This window comes from Equus przewalskii, chromosome 19, assembly GCF_037783145.1.
Source record: "Equus przewalskii isolate Varuska chromosome 19, EquPr2, whole genome shotgun sequence".
Lineage (NCBI taxonomy): Eukaryota > Metazoa > Chordata > Mammalia > Perissodactyla > Equidae > Equus > Equus przewalskii.
This window is the reverse complement of record NC_091849.1, coordinates 16,955,320-16,981,612: the sequence shown is the minus strand read 5'-3', so window position 1 is coordinate 16,981,612 and position 26,293 is coordinate 16,955,320. Positions and strand designations below refer to the sequence as shown.

The window sequence follows — 26,293 nt, the reverse complement described above, 5'->3', positions numbered from 1 at the left end:
GTGTAATTAGTCAAATGTGTGGTACATTCCTCTTGGATTATTATGTTGCTGTTAAAAGTCATATTTATGAAGAATGTTTAACAACACAAGATGATAATCGTAATATAAAATCTGTCGAGAGAAGATTGGGATAGGAAATTTATATTTTTGTTTGGTTCTTATTGTGATAAAAGTAAAAAGTGTGTGCATGGGTGTACATAGAAAATGGAAAATAAACCAGAATATTCCCTAGGTGCTAGAATTTCATCTTTTCATTATGTGTTTTTTTTTCAAATTTGCTACTTTATGATAATATGTGTTGCTTTAACAATCCAAAAAGTTGTAACAAGGTTTGTTTTGTTTTTGTTTTTCTTGTTATGCAGAGAGGAGCAATAGTGAGTGAGCCAGCAATTCAAGTGAGGAGGAAAGGAAAGAGCACCCAAGTTTGGACCATTGAGAAGCTGGAGAATAAATTAATTGATATGAGAGACCTTTATCAAGAATGGAAGGAAAAAGTTCCTGAGGTAAAAGAGACAAATTGTAAAGGAGACTCGGTCATGTTAAAAGCAGAGAATATAAGTGATTTAACCGTCAGAACACACACACGTGCCAGTGAATATTTGTAGTGGTATTTTGGACATTTATATTAGAAAAGTAAAGTAAAAGTGATCTCGGAAGGAATGCTAAGTTGGAACAGTAATATAATGTGATCCCCACACGGATAGGAACTAGACGAAGAGAATACAGAACATATTCTTATTTGGCTACATTTTTACTACATTTCAAGTGAAATGAAGTAGAGAAAAGTAAATTTGTGTTGTAAAAAGTCAGCTCGGATGGGGGCCAGCCCGGTGGCGTAGTGGTTAAGTTCATGCATTCCACTTCAGCACCCCAGGGTTCACAGGTTCAGATCCTGGGTGAGGACCTGACACCTCTTGGCAAGCCACGCTGTGGCGGCATCCCACATAAGATAGAGGAAGATTGGCACAGATGTTAGCTCAGTGACAATCTTCATCCCAAAAAAAAAATAATCAGCTCAGATGGAGCCAGCATAGATTGTATATTCATCAGCATGTGTTCATGCTCCCCTAGCTGTTACCATGGCTGGGTAGATTACTAAGAAGAATTTGAGAGAGCATAATCCACTTTTTGGAACTCAGTAATGGGAAAGAAGACTCGGTGAAGGAAATGAAGCCAAAGCACAGGGAAGGAAATGAAAAAGGCTGACAGTGAGTATGATAGGGAAGACGAGGCAGTCAATAAGAAAGGGCCCTCCACACGGATATCACTTAGTTCTCCAACTGACAAGCTCCTCCCGTGTGCTAATTTTGTTTTATTTATGTGACATGGTTGTCAATTTACTTCTTTTTAATTCATTTGGATAAATGCTTTTTAAAAAAATGTTTTTAATGCTAGCTTTAAGTAATATTATTTAAGTTGATGTTTTGTTTCCTACTTACCTACTCACCTGGCCCTCCTACGACTCAGGCAAAGAGACTCTACGGGAAACGAGGTGACCCTTTCTACGAAGCCCAAGAGAATCACAACCTCATTGGTGTGGCTAATGTGTTCTTGGAGTGTCTCTTCTGCGATGTGAAACTTCAGTACGCTGTCCCCATCATCAGCCAGCAGGGGGAGGTGAGGACGGGCCAGCATCGGAGAAAAGAATCGTGGTTCAAGTTTTTTTTTTTTAATTCGATTTAGTTTATGTTCTTGAAGTAGATCAAGAGTCAGGATCTACATTCTTTTTTCTCTACTAATATCAACAGAACTTGTGAACATTAAGTCATGATTTTAAAACATTAGTATAACACATTTTATATTTGTGCCTCACAAGTTTTTTCTTTGTTTTCATCAAATTAGAATTTTTTGGGGAACCAGATTCAGCTCTGTGCCCCATATTCATTTCTCTTTTATTCTCTTGCCTTAGTGATACACTCGATTCTTTCCTGGCCCTTAAGTGGCCTTTACAAGACACAACTTGGGAAGATGGTTTTGAAATCCAAAGTGTTCAAAGAAGACAAGCTTAACCATCCCATTGTTGCCCCCTTTTAAACTCTCATATTTCAAGTATTTAGATGTAGTGTCCTTTTGTAGGCCTCAGACATTTCAGAAAATTTTCAAGGTCAAACTTTTCATTTTATCCATTTCATCAACTGATGTTATTGTTTTAAGTTTAGTAATACCCTTATTTCCTAGCTTGTCCTTCAATAACATGTAAACTTGAAATACTGAGTTAATTTTTGTGATTCTTAGAGCAGGCTGAGAATAGGAGGCCATTCTCCCCAAAGTGAACCCGGAAAATAGACCCTGCGTTGCCAGTTGTGGTGTTGTAAGGACACATCTTACATTTGACGCATGTGAACACTCTGCTCTAGAAGACCAGTGGGCTAGAATTGCTTTTTCTTGTCTTAAAAATGGTCACAACAGCTGTGGCAAAGGGATTCAGTGGCTAAGTCCCTGGTCAGGGGTTCTTAAGCTCGGATCTGTGGTGGGCTTTGAGTGTTCCATGAATCCCCCTGAAACCATATTAAAAATGTATTAGAGTCTCAAAAAGCATTGGAAAAAAGCTTAAGAACCACTATCTTCTAGCCGATGTCTCTTATTCCCTTTTTCCTTCCCTCTTACTACTTCCTCCATATTTGTCTCACTTGTCAAATACCATCAACTAATTTCCCTCAGGTCCTTGATGCCAGTGCCAAGTGGCATGTGGAAATTGGGTCTGAGCTACCTTTAAAAATAAGCCTCACTATTTAAGATGACAGCAGCACTGTCAGAACATGTATCAGCTTCACAACTCTGCTCATTACAACCTTGAACTGTGTTATGAACGATAACTTGCCCAATTACAACCCTCTGAGGATGCAAATTTCAGGATAGTGAGAAAATTTTAAGCCTTAAAAAAAAAAGTTTTATGAGAACTGTTTCCTTATGACTTCATGGCTTTGTATATTCTGTTCCTCATGGAATAATAGGTCTCACCCCCTCACAGAGCCCTTCTTCACCCTGTCCCAGCCGCCATCTGCGTTACATACCCATCTCTACTCCCGAGAGCCCAGTGAGCATGTCTGTTTTGTTTACTCTTGTAAATGCAACATTTGGTGCAGTTCCTGGCACAGAGTCCGTTCCTGGTAAATTTTTGTTGAGTGGGTAGATTTGTCCCATAACAACCTGTGCATACCTCTGTTATAGCAGCTAGTCCACACTGTTGTTACAGGTTTTTACTTCTCTGTCTTTCTTGATTGTGAGTCCTCCAACAGCAGAGCCCATGTCTTTATCTTGGTATTTCTATGAGGCCAGGTATTTTGATCAAATGATTAAGTGAATGAATATGCCAACATGGAAAATAGGTGACTCCAAGTAGAATATGATAGTTGCCTTTAAGCTGTTCATGGGCTGCCCTACAGAAGAAGGATAAGAATGAAGATGACTCCAGAAGGCAAGGTGTAAGGAGGCAAATTTGGCCCAAAGTAAGGCAGTATGATTAGAGGGACAAGCGATGGAATGGTCTGGCTCAGGGAGTGTTGAGTTTCCCGTTGCTGGAGATGGCCGAGCAGTAGCTGTAGAACTGCTCACTGGGGATATTGTAGAGAGCTTTCTGTTTCAGGTCAGTGCTGTCCATGAGATGTCTTTTAACTCCAAGGTGCTCTGGTTCCTTGACCCAGGTTGCAGGGCGCCTCCACGTGGAAGTGATGCGTGTTACAGGAGCTGTCCCGGAGCGCGTGGTGGAGGATGACTCCTCGGAGAACTCCAGTGAAAGTGGGAGCCTTGAAGTCGTAGACAGCAGTGGGGAAATCATTCACCGAGTCAAAAAACTGACTTGCCGGGTGAGAGGGCAGTGATGGGAAGGCTCAGATAGATGACCTTTTTAATTCAAAACAATATTATAGAAAATCTTATGAGTTTTTCATAGAGCATAGTAAAAGGTAGACTTTCTGACAATAAATACGATGGTGGACAGTACTTTTTCCAGAAGTATAGCACACTTTTTTACGACACTTACTTGATATTTCAGAAGTCTATGTGTATTTGGCATGCAAGAAGCGTGTGTTGCTTAGTGAATCATGCTTTTGTAGTAAACATTGCGTCTGTATCAGAAACACAGTCGTTAGGAAAATTTTAGAGGGATGTGTACATTTGTTGCCAAGTTTATATACTATAATTACAGCACCACAGTCCAGGTTTCATTACAGATAGAATCTGTATTGAAATGGTGCCAAGTATTTTCAGATGTCAAATGGATGACTGATTTATTTCGTTGCTTACTCTTAAATTTGAAGTTGTTGAAAAAAGAGAAGAATACGTAGTTTAATGTTTTCTTCATGAGAGTTATATTTCCTTTTTTTAAAATCTCTTCAGGTAAAAATTAAAGAGGCAACTGGGCTGCCCTTAAACCTCTCAAATTTTGTCTTCTGTCAATACACTTTCTGGGACCAGTGTGAGTCTACAGTGGCTGCCCCTGTGGTGGACCCAGAGGTGCCCTCCCCGCAGTCCAAGGATGCCCAGTACACCGTGACCTTCTCTCACTGTAAGGTACAGGCGCCGTTTCAAAATGAGCTGTGCGGGAGGCAGTGGACCTGGGCGAGGTTCATATCTCTACCTGTAACTTCAAAGTTTTCCCCCTAAGAATCTTTTATAAACATAATATGTTTATTGGGCTTTTTAGCCCCAAAATGTACTGCATTACAAATTCAGATAATTTGAGGATGTTTCAAACAAAATCTAAAAGATCTCTTCCCAAAATATTGTTCCCCAAAGATGTAACCACCAATGACACGTTGCTACATATTTTGCTAAGCAGTTTTCTGTTCTCTACAACTTCTATATGTATGTAGTAAACGTCTGTTCATACACATAAATGGGAATGGATACACAAAACATCATGCATACCTTCTCAAAAAATTGCTTTTACAAATGTGGGATCCTATTATACATGTTGCAGAATTGCATCTTATTATTTTAATAAATGTGGACATCTTAACAGGTAAGTTGTTATAGATATTTTTCATTCTTTTGAATATACTATAGCATTCTAAGCATAGCATTCTAATGTACCATGTGAGTTTTTAAGAACATATAAAATAGAAAAGGTGAATTTTTGATGAATATTGGTTGGACCTACTTTTGTGGCATCAGCTACCTTTCCTGTCTTTCATATCAGACTGCCAACAAATCATTTCTGACAGAGGTACTCTGCCCTCTGTGTAATTTTGTTTTTCTTTGGACAGTCCTTAATAGATACTTAAGACCTTTTCTTTTGCAAGTTGTGCCTATTCTTTCTGGTTCTACACTTAGAAAACAAAACCGTATCACCACTTATAAAATTTCACATATGTAAAGACTATCCAGTCTTTCTTTTTCTGAAAATAAATAGCCCACTTATTTTCGCCTGTTTTCACCAAGTCTGTTTCTCAAAATCTTTATAATCATTTTTTTTGTTATTGTTCTCTCAATACTCTTAAATATTCCCCACCTTTCTTTGAATCCACAAAGCTGTCATTTAGAAGGATAAAACCTGAATTTTAAGTGCATTGTAGTTAAAAATTGGTTTAATAAATACTGGTCTCGGAGCCCCTGGAGTCACTGTGTGACCTTGGGGTTTTTTTAATCTCTAAAACGTGTATATTGTATTCATTGGTCATTATGTTTATTTTTTCTTCTAAAATTCTGGCTCTGTCTCCAAATAGAATAAATAAGAAGGTAGATAGTAAAAGGTTAAATAAGTGTAGCACAGCTATTTCCAGAAATTAGAGTCGTAGAGTTGTCTTCACCTGAGATTCCACTGAGATGCTGAGAAAATTGGCTTGGTTCCTTGCCTGCTGCTTTGTTCAGGGTGATTTGTCATACTTCTCAGTCAATTTAGTATTCATTTCCTCACACTTATCTGTTTACGTTTTACAATGAGGAATTGGGGTGAGAGAGTTTAAGAGCAAGGGCACAGAGTCATGAAGTTAATCATGTAAGATTTAATTCTCTTATTATTCTTCTATGCCATAGCAAGGAACAATCAGAATTTCCTTTTTTTGATGTGCTGATTAGTCTGTGCTAGCCTAGAGTCAGAGTGGTCCTGTGGAACCAAGAAAGAACCAGAAATAAGGGAATATAGATTTGGCTCTGCAGCTAACTAGCAGTATGACGTGGGACAAGTTGCTTTCTTCAGTTTCCTCCCTGATAAGAGAAAGGAGTTTGAATTAAATTACCTCCTAATTTTCCTTCCTCATCTAATATTTGTGATTCTTTATGGTGTTCTATAAACGAAATAGTTTTAGGGTTAAGATTAGGCTAATATATTCCAAAGTGAATATATATACAGTTGAAAGGTAAAAAGGAAATTTCACAGATTCCTTTATGCATAATTATTGTCATTCTCTTCTTCCTCCCCCTTTTCCCAGGACTATGTGGTGAACGTAACAGAAGAATTCCTGGAGTTCATTTCAGATGGAGCATTGGCGATTGAAGTGTGGGGCCACCGGTGTGCTGGAAATGGTAGCTCCATCTGGGAAGTCGATTCTCTTCATGCTAAGACAAGAACATTGCATGATAGGTTTGTACTTGGCTGTGTGCTTTAGACACAGGATCAAGACTCGCACTGGACAGTGATTAAGAATGCAGACTCTCTGGACCTGTTTCCTCATTTGTGAAATGAGAAAGATAAAAGGAACCACCAGGCATTAAAGACATTGAGTGGGGAAAGGAAAGTCTTTTCAACAAACGAAACTGAAACAACTGCATATCTATGTGGAAAAAAACAACCTTGACCTTTATTTCACACCATACACAAAAATTAATTTGAGATGGATCATAACCTTAAGTGTAAAAGCTAAAACTATAAAGCTTATAGAAGAAAATAGAGTATTTTCATGATTTTGAGATAGTCACAGATTCTTAGAGAGGCCACAAAAAGAACTTACCATAGAAGAAAAAAGTTTTAAGTTGGACTTAATCAAAGTTAAAAGCTTGTGCTTATCAAAAGACATCAGTATGAAAATGACTAGACAAGCCACAGTCTGGGAGAAAAGTCACAGCTTCTTGTAAAGTTGATGATTTGCCTCTTCTATTACCCAGCAGTCCTACTCCTAGGCATTTACCAAGAAAAATGAAAAGATTAAGTCCACAAACAAACTTGTACATGAACCTTCATGGCAACTTTATTGATAATATCCCAAAACTACAGACAACCCAAATGTCCTTCAGTAGGAGAATTGATAAACAAATTGTGGTATTATTCATATGGTAGAATATTACTCAGCAATAAAAAAGAAAGGATCTATTGATATCCATTTGGGTGAATCTCAGAAACATTATGCTGAATCAAAGAAGCTAGACCTAAAAGAGTATATACTACATGATTCCATTTATATAAATTTCTGGAATAGGCAAAACTAATCTGTGAGGTTACGTGGCTCGTGCCAGGGTCGGGGAGTTGAATGGGAAGGGGGCATGAGCAAACTTTCTGAGTTAATGGTGGGGTGAGTTATACAGGCATATGCATTTCTCAAACCTCATTGAACTCTGTGCTTGAGATCTGGACATTTCACTGAATGTAAGTTATACCTCCATAAAATAAGTAAAAAGACCCTATACCATAGGGTTGTTTTGGAAGTTAATAAGAAAATAATCTATGCGACATAAAAGCACAGTACCTACCACATAGTAAGTGCTCAGCAATTGGTGCCTTATTACTAATAATGTCCCTGGGTGATGATGTTATTGTTTGTTGTGATGTGTCTTGTAGGTGGAATGAAGTAACTCGCAGAATAGAAATGTGGATCTCCATATTAGAATTGAATGAGTTAGGGGAATATGCTGCAGTGGAGCTTCATCAGGCAAAAGATGTCAACACAGGAGGCATCTTTCAACTGAGACAGGTACTAAGTTTATTTTTGTTTATTTCATGTTTTCTCTTTGTCCTGCTCTGACAATTTCCTGAGAATTTTCTAAGTATTTGCTTCTTTGTTCCCTAATTCTTTTTCCTCCCTTTATCCCAATTCTTCAACTTCTCCCCATTCCCATTCCTGGCACCCATTTCCCCATCACTCACCCACCCATCACACCCCCCCACCTCTGCAGGGTCATTCCCGGAGAGTGCAAGTCACAGTAAAACCTGTACAGCATTCAGGGACACTGCCGCTTATGGTTGAAGCTATCTTGTCAGTATCCATTGGCTGTGTGACTGCCAGGTCCACCAAGCTCCAAAGAGGGCTGGACAGTTACCAGGTAAGACAAACAGACTTGAAATAACAGAGACTGGTTAATGTAGAATTAAGGCAGTCAGTGATCTATGATGGAGACCTGTTTGGGAACATAACAGAACTCCTCGGCTTAACCATGTATCTGCCCTCGCCCACATTCATATTTCCATCCACTGCCTTTTTTTCTAGATTTAAAATACTGTATTGGCTTAGGATTGATTAATAATCATTTTATTTATAAACAAATATATTAATGCTATAGTACTCATTTACTTCAGGCATCATTTATTTTACGTCTAGCCCAATTACTTTGGCTATTTGGCACTGCTGCCTGGCCAGATCCACTTTTATTAACATAAAATTGCCCCTATACACTGGCATAGTTAACCAGCTCTTTGAAAGCTCTACTTTTTTTTTTTAATTAAAAGTTGTCCTCATAATCATTTTTGTCCATTAAATCTCCATTTACTAAACTTCTGTTTTCATTTTAAAAAATTAAAAGATATAAACTTCATATTACCAGTCAGAACTCTCCAGTACTCTGTGAGAATTAACTTTGAGATTAGGAAACTTGTCCCCAGTGGCCTGAAAGAAAGCATATGCTTCACTAAGTCCCGACTTTACTACCAGATATGAAGTTGGGACTGGGGAGAATTGGACCATTAAATTCCGACTCCCTCACTGCCACATGTGAGCGGGAGCACTCTCCCTATCACGATGGGGAGAAAGCATTTCGCTGTGGAGTCTGGGCCTAACCCAAGCCCTTCTCGACAATGATTCATCCTCTATCTCAGTTTCCTTTTGGCTTCATGGCATTCAGGCAAAGACTTTTCTGAAAGCTAAGAAGAGCATTGGCTTGGGCTGTTGGGCCTTAAGGAAAACGTAGCTTTGTCAAACACTGCCTTCCCTATCCCCTGCCAAAATTCCCTCCGGCTCTTAAAGCCTGGGGAGGGTGTGAAGGTTGGAGGGCAGCGTCTGTTTCAGGAGAGACTCCTCCACTGGACTTTTCCTTGTGTGTGGAGTAGGAAATTGGACTATATATGTTCTCATCCCAGTTCAGTCCCTCACTTGGCCATCAGCTTCGGGGTGGCTGCAGGGCCTGGTAGAAAGAGCACTAGATGTGGAGTGGAGAGATGCGGGTTTGTAAGTCTAGGTCGGTCTTACTGAATGGTTCCTTTGGGTAATTTAAACTTCAAGTTCCCTTTTTTCTCTTCTCGAAAACAATGAGGTAATAAAATTCCCTGCGGTCCCTCTTTGCAGTAAAATTTTGTGGCTTAATAAATCTCTGATCTTGGATAAAACTTTGAAACTCTGCATCCTAAACTGTGACATCCACAATATGGATCACCAACAGACGAAATGTTCCCGTTTGAGAAACAGTATAAGGACTGATTATCTGCACTTTTTAAAACAGCTCTACTTCTTGAGTTAAAACTGATTTTTCTCAGAATTTGAGCTCCAAACATCAGGCTTTCCCCAGTGCTATATGCTCTTTTAAGAGCTTAGTAGATCCATGAAAATTTAAACTGTAACTATTTTAAAGCTTTTCTTTTTCTTTGCTGCCATGCTCAAGGTCACGTCCAGTAACTTTTTGTTGTTGACATGGTGCTTTTAGAATTATTCTAATGCAGTAGCTCAAGCCAATCCAGAATGTGCTGATTTTACAACAGTTTTACATCGTGAAAGCTCAGGCTAGTTTCAGTTAATAGACGTACCTCTTTAGTCTAAAAATTAATGATAAATTAGAACTCTTTGTACTTTATTCATTTATATGGGGAATTAGTTCGAAGAAAATTACTTTAGTATTAGGCTTGCATTTAATAAGTTAGAATTATTTAAATGATAATGATGGGGCTGGCCTCAGGGCCGAGTGGTTGAATTTGCATGCTCCACTGAGGCAGCCTGGGGTTTTGCCAGTTCGGATCTTGGGCGCAGACATGGCACCGCTCATCAGGCCACATTGAGGCGGTGTCCCACATGCCACAACTTGAAGGCCCCACAACTAAAAATACACAACTGTGTACTGGGGGGCTTTGGGAAGAAAAAGGAAAAAAATAAAATAAAATGTTTAAATGATAATGATGGTTACCAAACTTTTGTATTTTGAAGTTTTCACAGAGAATAATTTTAACTATATTTTAAATGCTTTAAAAAAAAGCAGTATAGTTTGATGTATACTTAGATAAGAGAATAATTTAGCTGTGTTTTTAAAGCATTTGAAAAAAAAGTTTGTCTTTTCTATAACTGACTGCTTCACTGCCTGTTTGAATATTAACGCTCCAATAACCATAGAAAAATGAAAGAAGGTTGTTACATGGCCCAGCATTCATTTTGAGTAGAACCTGCTTCCATATGGATGGATATTCTCTCCAAATGGGGATTTCTTGATTCTTGTTTCTAAGGAAAATTGTCTCAACTAAAACCCTTTTATTTTGCAACATGGTGAATTTATTTTGCCGAATGTTTTTGCCAAGATTGTTATTTTATGTAATTATTGTAAGATATTGCCATGGGTTTGGGACAGTTCTGATTTTTCTCAACTGATTGGTTTGGATACTGCTATATCCAGTAATGGATAATGATAGATCCATATATTCAAAACAGTGGCCTGTGCTTTTATTGCAGTAGTGCAGTAGACAGAACCTTGTATGTGGATAGCCTGAGTTCCCAGTGGGCTTTCACCCGTGATGATTTCATCAGTGAGAGTGGTGTGGTGCAGGCAGAAGGGCACTGAGGTGGGAGGCTAGAGGCCCGCCTTTCTATCTGACCCTCCGCCATCTGTGTGATACTTACGTTAAATCGTTTCATTCTTCAAGGCCTTAGCAGCCTCATGGCTAACACTAAAAGACTGAGCAATAGAATCTAGTTTTGCCATTCTGTCTTTCTGAATCCATTCTAAATCCCCACCAAATAGCTCGCCCATAAATATATCTATTTGCATAACAGTGGAATAAGGCCTGACCCAATGGTGTTGGTTCCTCTTCTCACCCGAGTTTTTTTAATGATTCCTTTCTTTATTTAAAAAAAAACCCTGAAATTCTTTAAGCAATTATAGACAAGTGAATTAAATCCACTAAACTCTTTTTGAGATTCAATTAAATGTTTTATTATGCTGATGTTGTGTGTGCTTTTCATTGTAATGTGTGTGTTAAGCTTAAAGAATTATTTTCCTTGTGTGCTGTTTGAGAAACAAAATGCATGTCCTTTGTGTTTATTTTCTTCCTACCAGAGAGATGATGAGGATGGTGATGATATGGATAGTTATCAGGTATTGCTGCTGCTGTCGATCCTGTGGCATGGGGCACAGCTACTGCTAATTGCCAGCATCCGCAAAGCAGAGGGCAGGGAGGAGGCAGGAGGACCGTAGAACAAGAATATGCCGTTTTTCACTTGCTTTTGATTTGCTTTAAATGTAATCAGAGCTACAATACTATTTCTAGAGATTTCTCTGTGAGTTCAAAATTTATAACCAGATATTGCATCTTTGCTATGCCATCTTGAATTACTAGTTTATAAACCATTTCTAGGCGAGACCATTATCACTGTATTAAATTGGTGATCTTAAAAATTATACAGTTACCCATCCATAATCTTGAAGCAAATTCTTGTCTTTCATATGTGAAACCACACTTATTAGTTCTTTACATCCAAGAGACTAGTATTGTTCTAATATGCCATTTTACTTTAAAAGACTCTTGCTGGATAGGAAAACATAGTTATGTTTTGTTTAGCCAGTTTTCTTCTCTCATTAGGACTAAGCTTAGTTATCCATAACCTGAAGAAGTTAAACCTCAGCTTTTTCTTTTGGAAATCTAGAGAAAAAAGTATGTGCAAATGTGAAATTTCACTAGTCAGCACTGACCGGGCTGCTATTATGGAATGTGGGATAATAGTAATGGTCAAGGCGGCAAACCAAGATGAAGTTTTCTGGGTTTGCTTCCCAGTCTTCGTACTGATTCTCCACGTAAATTTTAAGAGCCTGTTTTCTCGGTGTGCCTTGCTCTGTGTAGAGTGTGGATATATTGAGGGTAAAGCCTCAGAGGTCCTCAGGTGTCTGCTCTTAATGTAACATCTTAAGGGTTCGACTGGAGTTAGGCAAGTCCAAGAGCATTCTGAATAGAACTGATGGGGTTTTTTTTGCCACCTCATAATTTTACTAAGAGAGAAAACAAGCAAACAAAAACAAACCTTAGGGGAAACACCAGCATCCCCTTGGATCTCAGCAACGCCATTAACTAACGTCCTGTGGCTGTCTGTACGCTTCCTGCCACACTGTTCACGGTGAAGTCCAGCGGCTGCTTCTGGGAGTTCTTACAGCATGGCTGACTGCATGTTGGGTTTTTGCATGGGAGGTTTTTGGTTAGCCTCGCAGTAGTGGTTGGAGGTAAGATCTTTGCAGCAAGTTAGAAAGGTTCTCTGCTGATCTATGCTTTGCACTTCAGAAAATACACATTATCAGGCCATTGAACTATGAACTATGAAAATGCCTGTCGTTTTCCATTCCATTTGCTGTTACGTGGTTTGGGCTCTGCTCACGGTGTCCTTCTGCTTAGAATCAAAACTCCTGCAAATGAATAGCTATAATTTAAATACACACATGCACAGACTATGTAAGAATCATCCAACAGCTGGTGTAGTTTGAGCTTCTCTTGCTTTTAAGTGTAATTATCCTTTTGGAAATTTAGGGGCTCTGATTTCTGAGTAACAGGATCCTCGATCAGCATGCAATGTTACTGAGGCCTCTTTGCTTTCTGGCAGATTAATCACACAGCAATGTTCAATGGCCTTTCCTAATGAAAAGTTTCCTAATCAACTTAAACATCTTTTTTGAAAAAAGAAATAGTTGTCTATGCGTTCTACAGGAACATGTTTTCCCTCCCTGATGTCAGGAAGAAGACTTAAACTGTGTACGAGAGAGGTGGTCTGATGCACTCATTAAACGACGAGAATACTTAGATGAACAGATTAAAAAAGTCAGCAATAAAAAAGGTATGTGAGATTAACCTCTTTCCTGGGAGTGGCTTTTTCACTTCTACACAATGGTGGTAGGTTGTTTTCTTCCCTTCATTGGACAATAGTATCTTCGTTTTTTGAACTCATAACAATTGTAGATATTAGTGAATCATATTATACAATGTTGGTTTAAGAAGGTTTAAAAGTAATAAGTTTTCATAAAACTCTGAGTTAATTACAACAATAAATGTTAAACTCAAATTTTGTTTTTATAAATGCAAATGCGATCAATACCAAATATCTCAGAATGAGGTATTCCAAGCTCAGAACTTGGGACTGACAGCAGATAAAGGGTCACTTCTGAAACCACAGCACTTATGAGGTCAGCCCAGCTACTACTGGGCAGTAGCCATACGCTCAGCTGGGTCAGCGTGGCCTGAAGCTGCCCCTCAGCTCTAAGGATGGAGTTTTCCTCTGCTGGCAATGGCCACTTGGATTCTAGAGTAGAAAATGCTCTTACAACTCTTAGTCTCTCCTTCTGACTTTATGATTCACTCATTGTGGTTGATTCTGCACCAAAGGTCACATCACAAATGTTCATCTATTTCATGTGGAAGTTAGCCAAAATTCTCCTTCTGTAAAACATCGTGGTTCAACGTTCTTGGTGTCTGTCTGTGTCTGTGCTCAGCCTGCTAATGAAAACTCACTTTGACTATGCCTGGGTAGCTCCAGAGTTGGATTATGGATAAGAGGATTTCAAAACTTATCAAATAAAATCCCTTTCATAATGAGCCTCAAGGAAAATAAAGTTAGTTTTTCAGCGTGCAGTCTTCTATCTTTATAGAATGGTGTATGGTTTTATAAAGCAGTATCACATCCATTATTTCATTTGATCCTTCCAACAAGCACGTGAAGTAGCCGAGTTGTATTATCCCTACTGACATATCAGGAAACTAGACTCGTCTGTTGAGTAACTTCCACAAATTGCAGAACCAGTGAGATAACCCAAGTCTTCTAATCCCCAGTCTAATGTTCTGTTCATTCTTCCTGGCTTATGGCCCGTTCAGCCAGTGACGTAGCCTCTCTGAGCTGATCTGGGTGCTCAGGCTTGAACTTCCAAGTCTCAAACCCTCTTTTGGAATGTGGTGGATATTTAAGCCGTTGGTGGATAGCACCAACTAAAAATCTATTTATTTTAAGTGTTGAAATTGTACTTTCTCCCTTCTTGGTGCTCATCCCCTCATTTTGTCCTGCAGAGAAAACAGAGGATGACATGGAGCGGGAAGCCCGGCTTGTGGAGCAGTGGGTGGGGCTGACGGAGGAAAGGAATGCTGTGCTGGTGCCAGCACCGGGCAGTGGGATCCCCGGGGCGCCCGCCGACTGGTAAGTCCACCAGACCTGACAGGATGGTGCGGATGGCCTATGGCAAGTCACGCAAGTGACTTTCCAGGATTGTCACAGTAAATATGAAGTAACATGAGCTGCCCAGGGAAGGGCCACCTATCTCTAGTGCTGCCTTCCCTTTTTTTCCCCCCCTGAGTAAGATTAGCCCTGAGCGAACATCTGCCACCAATTCTCCTCCACTTTTGCTGAGGAAGACTGTACCTGAGCTAACATCGGCGCCCATCTTCCTGTACTTTCTATGTGGGATACCTGCCACAGCATGGCTTGATGAGCAGTGCCAGGTCCGTGCCTGGGATCCAAACTGGCACACCCAGGGCCGCTGAAGTGGAGCATGCAAACTTAACTGCTGCGCCACGGGACTGGCTCCTGCCTTCCATTTTTTTCCTCCCCACTGCAGCCACCTTCCTTTCACAGGAAGCCAGAGAGCAGTTATTACCTGGCTAGGAATCGAATACCATATTCCTCAATTCCTCTGCATGAGCAACTTGGACATGGTTTCCTGATCTCCAGAAATTCTCTTACTTTTGGCTCAAAAGAAGGGTGTTTCCAGAATATACTTGAAGAAGGTAGAAAATATATCTTCTTCTTTGCCCTGGTGCCTGCTTAGTTTGGTCACTAACATAGAGTCAACTCTTAAGCACTCAAAAGAAACAGCATGGTATCCTCGGCTGTGGAGTCAAATAGATCTGGATTTAGTTTGCAGCCGCAGCTCTTAAGTATTAAATTTCCTTACCTTCTCTGAGGCTCTATTCCTATCTATTAATGGAGCTACCTTTTGGTACTGTTGTAAGGATTAGAGATCATATATAAAAAATTCCTTGTCCATAGTGCCCATCCATTAAATGGTAACTCCTGCTGCTGCTTATTCTCATTCAGATTCCAAGAATATGTGCTAGGCACTTAAGAGAAATCAGATTCCATTTGAACACCGAATGTACATGTCCAGATAATCTCTTTTGGATAGGCATAGAAACATAGTGATGTTATTTGTGTCTGTAATGATAAATGGAAGTGTAAGGGATTTCATGGTCTTATGAAACTAGAAAATCTGAATTTGCAGGCACGTAATTTGTAACCTCACGTTTCTCCCTGCAGATTCTTCTGTGGTGCTGGAATCCTGTAGATCACATGCAGTCTGTCTGCCAGCCACTTATTATAAACAGCCAGCTCATTCCTAATCTTTTCTACAGGAAAGGATTCACCCTGAGCTAACATCTGTTGCCAATCTTCCTCTTTTTGTTTCTTCTCCCAAAAGCCCCAGTGCATGGTTGTATATCCTAGTTGTAAACCCTTGTAGTTCTTCTGTGTCAGCCGCTGCCACAGCATGGCACCTAACAGACAGGTGGTGTGGTTCCATGACCAGAAAATGAACCTGGGCCACCGAGGTGGAGAGCGTGGAACTTTGACTACTACACCATCAGTGCTTCTCAGCTCATTCCCAGTCTTGTTCTGCTCCTTGAGGCCCTCTTGAGACAGTTCTTACCTCAGTCTCTTGGATTTGAGGTGTTTCCAGACTTCAGATCATCTTAAATGTTTGTAAACTGTAGAGTCCTGGGTCCCATCCCTAGTCACTTTGATTCGGAAGAGAAAAGATGGGCCCAGGACTTTTCATTTTAAGAGACCCCCAAGGTGATTCTGATGCAAATTGGTACATTTTTGATAAAATACTGCTTTGGTTTTTCCTGCACATAACCCCGCCTTCTTTCATTCTCTCCTCCTTTGGGCTTTTAAAATATTGTCTCTTTTGTTTATTTCTTTTGGGTTCTGATCCTGTCCCCTGCTTCTACTCTAACAACATCCCCTTCCCTTTTTCCCATCACCAGAGTTATTTTTAGAAAGCCTTCAAATAATCTTTGTTTCAATTAACTACATGTAATTCATACAACTGGTAGTTCTTTATGTAAGTCACATAATTTCCATGATTTGTGTTGACAGGGCTGTCAAGAAGTGTGAAAACATTTCGTTAATAGAACCTGTATGTCCAAGGTTGTTCTCTTCTGTTTCCATGCCTCTGTAGTGTTTGATTATCTAACAAGACATAAAACACATATTTTGTTATCATTAAATTTCGTTATTAAATTTAGGATCCCACCACCTGGAATGGAAACCCACATACCGGTTCTTTTCCTTGATTTGAACGGTGAGTAGACACCTAACGTTCCAGGAGTTATCATGTTTAGTTAAAGTTTGTAATCTGTTCAGACCCACATTATTGTGATCCTTAAATCACTTTTGTAATCACTCATATGCCGTATCTAGGTGATATTTTCAGTCCAACCAAATATATGTCACCATGACTTGCAGAATCACTAGAAGAGAGATGTGGATATTTAATTGTAAAAAGAGAGCACTTGGGAGATTGAGAATTGCATACAAAAACATTAAAGCAGTTATTGCTCTGAAATGGTAACAGACCCAGAAAGAATCTGAGAAAGTAATCACCCTCAGAGACTCTGAATCTTTATGCTCTGCAAGGGCCTAGGAATCTGCATTTCTGACTAGTGCCCTTTGCTCCCCACCCCCAATAGTATTGATTCCAGAACATGATCACACTGTAAGCCTGTGTTAAAGGTTGTCCTTTCCTGTAGCAATTAGATTGAACCTGGGTGAACCTAGAACAATGGTTTTCAGTGTGTTTTAGCAGTAAAATCCATTTTCAAAATGAAATTTTAAGTGGAACCCCAAGTGTAGAATACAGAAGCAGAGTTGCTGAGTTTGGTTATGGCATGCTCTTCTGGAGGGCCCTTGGGGTCCTCAAAACACAGCCTGAAAACCTCTCTTCTGGAGCTAAGACCAATCATGGATGAATAGAAGACACGGGGAGGTTGGCTTTGGCTCTTCTTATGAAGAAGTTTTTAAAAGCCTAGAGGTAGACTGAGTGCCTCATGAAGTGATGAGTTGCCTGTTATTGGAGGTGTACAAGCAAAGGCTGGGTGACTGCTTACAGAGATTTGTGAAGAGTGAATCCCACATTGGGTAGAACATTGGAAGAAGATGATCCTTACCTTTCTCCTAAGGCTCAGAACTTTGATTCTAAATTGATAATTGAATTGCTCAAATCTCTAATTTAGTGTAAGTTATGCAAGTATGACAAACCTAACACTAGGTTACAGGAGGAATTATGAGAAAGCAGCAAAATTGTAAGGTGTGTTTACATAGTGAAAATATTTACTCTGAGGACTGTATATAGAATATATTCAGTCCATTTTATAGGAAACTCACAAAGGCACCCTTTTGGCTCCCAGAGTTGTTTCTTTAAAAGATAGAAGCTCTTGTGAGTATTGGAGTCTATTTCAACTGCAGGATAAGAGATGAAAGAAAAAATTAAAATGCATTACACGTAAGTGTCATCATAGAAAGCACATTGAAAAATTTTTGATGCTTGCTTAGAAGCTGACTTTTCCCCCACTTTTGTTTCTGTGCCCTGGACTTGGTTAGCGGATGACCTCAGTGCCAATGAGCAGCTCGTGGGCCCGCATGCGTCAGGCGTGAACTCCATCCTGCCAAAGGAGCATGGCAGCCAGTTTTTCTACCTGCCCATCATAAAGCATAGTGATGAAGAGGTAATTGACCCTTAAGATTCTCTTAAAGGGACTCAGATTAGTGCAAACACCTGTGGGCATGTCTTCCTATTAGACTGCTGTAGTCTGCTTTGGGGAAGAGGACTGGGAACTTTAAAAAAATAGAACATGTGTATTGTCAAAAATGGTGAGGAAAAACAGCTATGATCCAGTAGAAGTGCATTTATTTTCTTTCTCTAGTGTGTGATGTAACTGCTACGCCTGCGTTGTGTCTTGTTCCCGTCTCCCCCTCCGTCCCCTACACCTAGGTTTCAGCCACAGCCTCCTGGGACTCCTCGGTGCATGATTCCATCCACTTGAATAGGGTCACCCCACAGAATGAAAGGATTTACCTAATAGTGAAGACCACAGTCCAGCTCAGCCACCCAGCTGCTATGGAGTTAGTATTACGAAAACGGATCGCAGCCAATATTTACAACAAACAGGTAGTAACGGGCCCTGGTTCTGCTGTAGCATATAGGAGCTCGAAGTTTTTTCCTTCTCTCTATCATAAAATAGTGTTTTGTGGTCTTAGTACAGTGGATGTGCAGATTGTTACCATCCTGGCCAAGTTACAGTCTGATTCTCATTTATCCAAGATGAGGGGCGTTAGGGTAGCAGAGGTAAATGTGGTCCACCAAAGGACGCTTCCACCTCGACCAGTTGAGACCCATAATCCTAGGAGGCAGCAGAGCTATGACATTTCACTGTTCGAAGGAGGTTAAGTGCCAGGTCCAAGTGGGTTAGTGACAAACCCAGGAGCAAAGGCAGGCTCCAATAAATCCTGTGCTTCTGCTTCCCCAGATGCCATTTCAGAGGTGCTGAGAGCAGAACTGATCCTCTCCAGTTTTCTTCTGACAGTGCCAGGATAGATTGGTGAAACCCCGACAAGATCACAAAGAAGGCAGCAAATGAGAGAGGGAAACAACCACGAAAAACCCTGAATAGGCTGCAAATTCTGTAATCTAATACCCAAATGACAGCTGGACATTGTTGTCCCTCTGGGTTGGAGACAAGGATTTTTCAGTTCAACTTTTTTCTGTTTCGCTGGTATTGTGTGTATCCCAAAAACATAGTACTTGATAATGCTTTTACAATTTGTAAAATACCGAATAACATGTATATTTCACATCACTTAATTCAGCTTTCCTTTTCTACCAGAGTTTCACCCAGAGTTTGAAGAGGAGAATATCGTTGAAAAATATATTTTATTCCTGTGGCGTAACCTATGAAATAGTATCCAATATACCAAAGGTAAAATATATATTACCTTTTAAAAATTTCAGACTATAAGTAATGGAGAAATGTGATAATTCTCAAAAATTTTAAATCATTTTCTCACCACAATTTTAATAGAAATATTGTTCATATAAAAATATTGTAATTACCCCCTTGTCCCTTTAGGCAACAGAGGAGATTGAGGACCGGGAAACGCTGGCTCTCATGGCAGCAAGGAGTGAAAACGAAGGCACGTCGGACGGGGAGACATACATTGAGAAGTACACGCGTGGCGTGCTGCAGGTGGAGAACATTCTGAGCCTTGAACGGCTCCGGCAGGCAAGTCACTGTGAAATATGGGAACCAGAGGATGAGATCACCAGCCACCACCCCGGATGGACCAAGATGAATTTACTTATCAGACACCTTCTCTCTAAAGCTATCAGAGAAGGAAAACTTGAGTAGCAGTCTCATTAGACTAAATCATCACTTTGGCAAAATAGTAACAAAAATAAATTTAACCACAGTTTATTGAATATCTCCTTAAGCACTGTGCCTAAGTAATTTAGATCCATTATTTCTTTTAATCTTCAAGATAACCCTGTGACATAAATACCGTTATAATCTCCATTTGTAAATGAGAAAATTGAGGCTGACAGAAGTTAGCTAACCTGGCCATGGTTACATAGCTAGGAAATGGTACAAAGTCGGGTGTAAACCTAAAAAGCTTGACTCCAAAGTCTGTATGCTTAACCACATGCTATTATTATCTCCCTAATTTTTGGACCCAGGGAACAACAGCAGGACATTCAAGTGAAAATAATCCACTAGGTAGTCAAACTATAAGACAGGAGATGCCATTCCGTAGAAACAGTAAGTGAAGTTATGGAGAGTATCTTTTGAGCAACAAGAGGACTAAGATTGGCATCTGTCAGACAAATCTTCCTTTGGTGGGAGTCCCACCTAAATTGCTGCCTGAGTAAAACTCAAACAGCATAAAAGTCAATTGTAGTTTTGCAGGGGAGATAATAGTTAGAGGTATTTCTTTTACATTTTCTCTGCCCACTTACATAAGAAAATCCATGATGTAAATGTCTTTAGTCCAAGAATTTTGCTGGTTTTATTTATGAAAAATGTTTTTGATAGATTAAGCAAAAAAAATTAGTGGGTACATAAGATTCCAGTTTTTTAAATATGAGTGTGTGTGTGTAGGATTGCAGTGATCCTTACTTCTATATTTTCTAAGTCTTCAACAATAAACATAAATTCCTTTTGTCATCAGAGGGAAAAAAAATGTTATTTTCAAATTTACAGGCAGTCACAGTCAAAGAAGCACTTTCCACCAAAGCTCGGCACCTGCGGAGGAGCATCAGCACGCCAAATGTCCACAATGTGAGCGCACCCTTTCATGACGTGTCTCAGGGCCTGGGGGGCGGCACGTGAGGCGGCCTGAGGTCAGGGTTTATGGGTGGGACTAGAACATACGGCGCTCGTGTGGGCATCCCCAAGTGCCAGGCTGCTCCTCAGTACTAGGAAGCGACCAGAGAACACAGTCACGCGTAATGTGACGGAGCCTTTAGTGGAATCTTAGAAATTTCTATTCGTAAGTTATCTCCTTGAAAGAAGTTTCTTGAGAGATAAATTGAACACAGTTACTTTAAGGATGGTAGAGTCAGCTAAAAACCCTGGCTGCCACGGCTTCTGGGTGCTGCTCTTGAGTCAGTTTCTATGCCCTGTTCTAGCTGCCCTGACAATATTACTGTGCTGTCCATCAGGGTGAAAGGGCACCAGGCACCTCCATATAGACACTCCCATAGTCCCTGGCCTTTCCTTTGACCATTTTGATTATCTTCCTCAACCACTTCAGCTAGAAAATCCAATTGACAGAAACTGCTTCTAGTGAAGGGGGACACTGTCATGGGAGGAAAGGGCAGAAGAGCACAGGGACCACATCAAAGCAGTCTGTTTCCAGAAGCAGCAGAGGGAAACTCAGATCCTCCCAGGGAAAAGCACAGTATTATTCACCTTCCTTCAGTTCTCCATAATTGTCAGAAAATGATTAAAAACATGGTGAACATTTATAAACCTTATCTTACAGTAGGCCAGAACGCAAATCCTAGCACATACCTGTAATCATTATCATACAGATTACTTCTCCTGAAACAAGGCAATTATTAGAAATTGATAAGAGACGCATACAGTTTAAATTTTTAAAAGTCTTCTAATTGACTTAGGCATCAAAGAAGAGATCATAATGGAAATTAGGATATATTTAGAAATAAATGATAATAAAAAATGGTACATGTATCAAAACTTATGGGATGCAATTAAAGTGGTACTTAGAGGGAAACTTAGCCCTAAGTACCCTATTATTCCATTTATATGGCAGAATACTAGAGAGTAGAGAAAATGAAAGAACAAAAGCTACAATTAGGAAATTTAGAGCTCTTAAATTAAAACGAAGAGTTAAAAAATAATGAGGAAAGCATTCTATGTTGAGAAGAAAGACCACCTATGAAGTATTCTACCTTCCCTTCCCCCCCCAAAAAATTGAACCTAAATCTGATTGAGGGTCTAGAGCTAACTGTTAATATTTACAGGGGACAGAGGAAAATGTTAAATGACACCACAGGGATTTAATTAGCAAAATCCAGACTGTGGGAAACTTTACAGGAAAAATGACCTAGAGAAAAGGGGGAACTCAAATTAAAAGAGACTTATGAGATATATCTTCCAATTGCAGTGTATAAACTATTTTGATCCTGGTTCAAAATTAACCTTGAAAATGTTTATATGAGACATTTGAACACTGACAGGATATCTGATACTATTTGGAAAGCACTTAATTTTTTAAGATGTGATAATGGTATTATTGTTGTAGTTTTTAAAAAGGGAAGGGGAACTTTTTAGAGATTCATAGAGAAATATTTATGGATAAAATTTTTTAAAGTTAGAAAAATAAAATCAATAAATTTTTTTAAAGAAGGTAATAAATGTTACAGCATAATTATAATAAATTCAGATAAAGAAGGAAATAATAAAGATTAGAACAGAGATGTATGAAATAGAAAGCAGACAATAGAAAGAATCAACAAAGCTGAAAAGCAGATTTTTTGAAAAGACTGGTCAGATGGACTGACTTCTAGTTAAGATTGATTGGGGAAGAAAAGAAAATGTGAGAGAAGACACAAATATTATTGGAAATAAAAAGGGGCACATCACTACATAGAGAACAGAGATTTAGACATCATAAGAGTAAACCGTGAATAATGTTATGTTAGTAAAAGTAAAAGCTTAAACAAAATGGACATTTCCTACAAACTAAATCGAGAAGAAATAGAAAATCTAAATACAGTTATCACCTTAAAGAAGGTATAAATTCATAGAGAGAGACTATGTTCATTGATGGGAATACACAGTATCACAAAATTGGCACATCTGCTTAAACTGATCTGTGAATTCTCAACATAATTTCTTGTAGGATTTGATAAGCTGATCATAAAATCCCTCCGGAAGAGCAGAGTTGAAAGTGCACATACCTTATCTACAGCCCAAAGAGTCTATGCCTTAATATACGCTCTAGAGATTCTCATAGATACACAGGATGTGTTTAGAACTAAATGATGCTGAAATAGTACATGTCAATACTTCTTGGATACAGCTAGAGTGGTACTTAGGGGCAGTAACAATAGCATTTGTTTCATCATAGTTTATAATAGAAAAAAATTAGATTCAGCCTAGATGTCCACCTAGAATAGAACAAATAATTATCAGACTATTGAAGAATACCATGTATAGTAAGATGCCACTTATATGAATTATAAAAATATACAAAATAATACTACATATTGTACATGCTTACATGTACATATATACATAGCCAGCCCTGGTGGTGTAGTGATTAAGATTCAGTGCTCTCACCACTGTGGCCCAGGTTCCTTTCCTGGTCAGGGAACCACACCAGCTGTCTGTTAGTTGTCATACTGTGGCGGCTGTGTGTTGCTATGAAGCTGAAAACTGTGCCACCAATATTTCAAATACCAGCAGGGTCACCCACGGTGGACAGGTTTCAGTGGAGCTTCCAGACTAAGACAGACTAGGAAGAAAGACCTGGCCACCCACTTCCAAAGAAATGGCCATGAAAACCCTGTGAATAGCAGCAGAGCATTGTCTGATACTGCGCCAGAAAGTCAGAGGATGGTGCAAAAAGATAGGGCAGGGTTCTACTCTGCTGTGCACAGAGTCACTAGGAATCTAGGTTGACTCGACCGGGTCTGGCCCGGTGACGCGGTGGTTAAGTGCGCACGTTCCGCTTCGGTGGCCCAGGGTTGCCGGTTCGAATCCTGGGTGCGGACATGGCACTGCTTGGCAAGTCATGCTGTGGTAGGCATCCCACATATAAAGTAGAGGAAGATGGGCACGGATGTTAGCTCAGGGCCAGTCTCCCTCAGCAAAAAGAGGAGGATTGACAGATGTTAGCTCAGGGCTAGTCTTCCTCAAAAATAAATAAATAAATAAATTGACTCAACAGCACTAACAACGACATATATACATATGTGTGTGTGTATATATGTAAATAGTTAGATAAAACCTGTATGGGGATAATAAACTCCAAATTTAGGATATTGATTACTCCTGAGGAGGGAAGAAAGAAAGAAAGAGGGGAAGAAGAAGGTCATACAGGCTTCAACTGTGTATGTGACATTATATTTCTTTATATGTGTATGTATAATTTATGTTAAATATATAAACCACACTGATAAAATGATTCATCTCTCATAGGTCTCCTCCAGTCGACCAGACCTTTCTGGCTTTGATGAAGATGATAAGGTGTGCACCTGTGCGCATGGCCAGATTACTAGCAGAATCTAAGTCTGGAAAGTTAGGGTATTTTGGTGTTTTTAAAATCTCTGGACTTCCCATCTTAATCTTATGCAAATCATGGTCTCCACATGTCCATTTCCAAGTTCAAATACTTGATGTGAAATTGCTTTGTACTCTGAGTGTTACATTGTTACTTAGCTTGATACTTTCCATTCCAGGATAATACCATACGTAATTGAATATCTTGGGTCTAACTCTAAATGATTTAAGAAGGTATTACACTCACCATAGCAAAATCAAAATTATTTCAAATGGGTAAAATTAGGGATTTAAAATTAAAGACATTTTACAACATCATCTTACTCAGCAAATATTTCTCAAACAGGTATGTAAGTTACTAAGCTAGGGGCTGTGAGTGATTCAAAGAGCATAAAGAGAGACTATGTCCTCAAGAAGTTTAAAATCTAGTCCTTGGAGGCAGTAAACTCCTGAGAAGTTGAAGTAAGATTAAATAAGTTTACGTGACACACAGGAGAAGTTTTCTCCCTTTAATATACCACTACTTATGCCAGATTGATACTTTCAAATCCCAGGTATATGTAGAGTAACCATACCAACTAGTTTGCCTGGGGCAGTCCCAGCTTATGCCTGTCACCCAGGGAAAAGTGCTAGTGGAACTATTTCACTCTGAAAAATGTTCAGTTCGGTCTTGAAATGATCCAATCGCCCTAGATACATACCAAATTCATAAAAGTGCCTGCCTCTGGAGAGAGAGACAGATGAATGGGACCTGTAGGGACTCAAAAAGGGAATTTCACTCTATTTGTGATGATTTTACTAAATCTTGAACAAATACAATAAAATATTAACATTTATTCACTCTAGGTATACCTTGGCTATGACAGTATTTGCCATATTATTCAGCACTTTTTCTACATGTTTGAAGTATTTATAAGAATCAAGAAGAGCACATACTGCCATTAAAAAACAGAAGAAGAAAAAACCTCAAATCAGGGCTTCATTTTTTTTTACTCATATTTTTACTTTGTAGGGTTGGCCAGAGAACCAGTTAGACATGTCCGACTACAGCTCCAGTTACCAAGATGTAGCATGTTATGGAACTTTACCCAGGGATTCACCTCGAAGGAGTAAAGAAGGTAGTGGTGAGATTGTTTTTCTGTGTTATTTCTTTCTAATTTCTTAAGGAAAGCATGAGGGAAATTTCTTTTATAGGTGGCATATAATAAGATAGGAAGCAGAGGGGCTGGCCCCGTGGCCAAGTCGTTAAGTTCACGCGCTCTGCCTTCGCAGCCCAGGGTTTCACAGGTTCGGATCCTGGGCACGGACATGGCACCGCTCGTCAGGCCATGCTGAGGCGGCATCCCACATGCCACAACTAGAAGGACTCACAACTAAAAATATATACAACTATGTACTGGGGGGCTTTGGAGAGAAGAAGGAAAAATAAAATCTTGAAAAAAAAAAAGGATAGGAAGCTGAAATTCTAGTTTGCTAGATGATCCAAAACTGTCTTCTTTAATAGAACCTGTCATGTTTACTTATTTGATTTCTTTTTGCTTTGTATCCAATATATCCTCCAAATAATAAAAATCGGCTTTTTGTGTAACACTTTAGAATTTTCAAATCATTTTTCACACATCATTTCCTGATTTTGAAGTTAGTTTTGAGAGACAGACAAATCTTAATACATTATGGTTAGACTTCATTCTTTCCCAAAAGAATATACACCTCTGTCATGTTTTTGTACTCAAGTTAAAGGATTTTTAGGAGACCATGTCTCTGATTCCTGAAGCAGTTTCAAAAAGGATAGCAGAAGTGAGTTTGATCAGTGACAATATTACTACCTCAATGTATAATCTCTGAGTGTCCTGAAGGGAACAGCATTTTTTGGATATGTAAATCAGTTCTATAACCTTACACCTCATGTGTTACCTAGCAAGTGTCATTGTACCAGTGAATTGAGAAGAAAATATAGAAGGAGGCCCAAAAAGGTAAGAAATGAATAAAAGCAAGAAAGAATAATTGTCCTTCCTTAGTCATATGGAGCAGGGTAGCTTGAGGAAAAAAGTGGCTTGTAAGAAAATTTGTACAGTGTTCATTCATTGAGTATTTTTTGAGCCTCTCCTTGCTGTATGCAGGGAA

The 26,293-nt window shown here is 39.3% G+C and overlaps 1 protein-coding gene across 1 annotated transcript in view; it reads left to right on the top strand.

Annotated features, from left to right (window-relative positions):
* KIF13A (kinesin family member 13A) overlaps positions 1-26,293 on the top strand; it is a 193,732-nt gene that overhangs the window by 160,040 nt on the left and 7,399 nt on the right. The window contains 18 exon segments of the mRNA XM_070584117.1: positions 363-503; positions 1,468-1,617; positions 3,645-3,806; positions 4,339-4,512; positions 6,372-6,523; positions 7,715-7,847; positions 8,050-8,196; positions 11,401-11,439; positions 13,061-13,160; positions 14,381-14,507; positions 16,613-16,668; positions 17,967-18,091; positions 18,358-18,534; positions 19,250-19,342; positions 19,493-19,649; positions 20,625-20,698; positions 24,089-24,136; positions 25,182-25,287. Of these exon segments, the coding sequence (XP_070440218.1) occupies positions 363-503; positions 1,468-1,617; positions 3,645-3,806; positions 4,339-4,512; positions 6,372-6,523; positions 7,715-7,847; positions 8,050-8,196; positions 11,401-11,439; positions 13,061-13,160; positions 14,381-14,507; positions 16,613-16,668; positions 17,967-18,091; positions 18,358-18,534; positions 19,250-19,342; positions 19,493-19,649; positions 20,625-20,698; positions 24,089-24,136; positions 25,182-25,287 (2,161 nt within the window).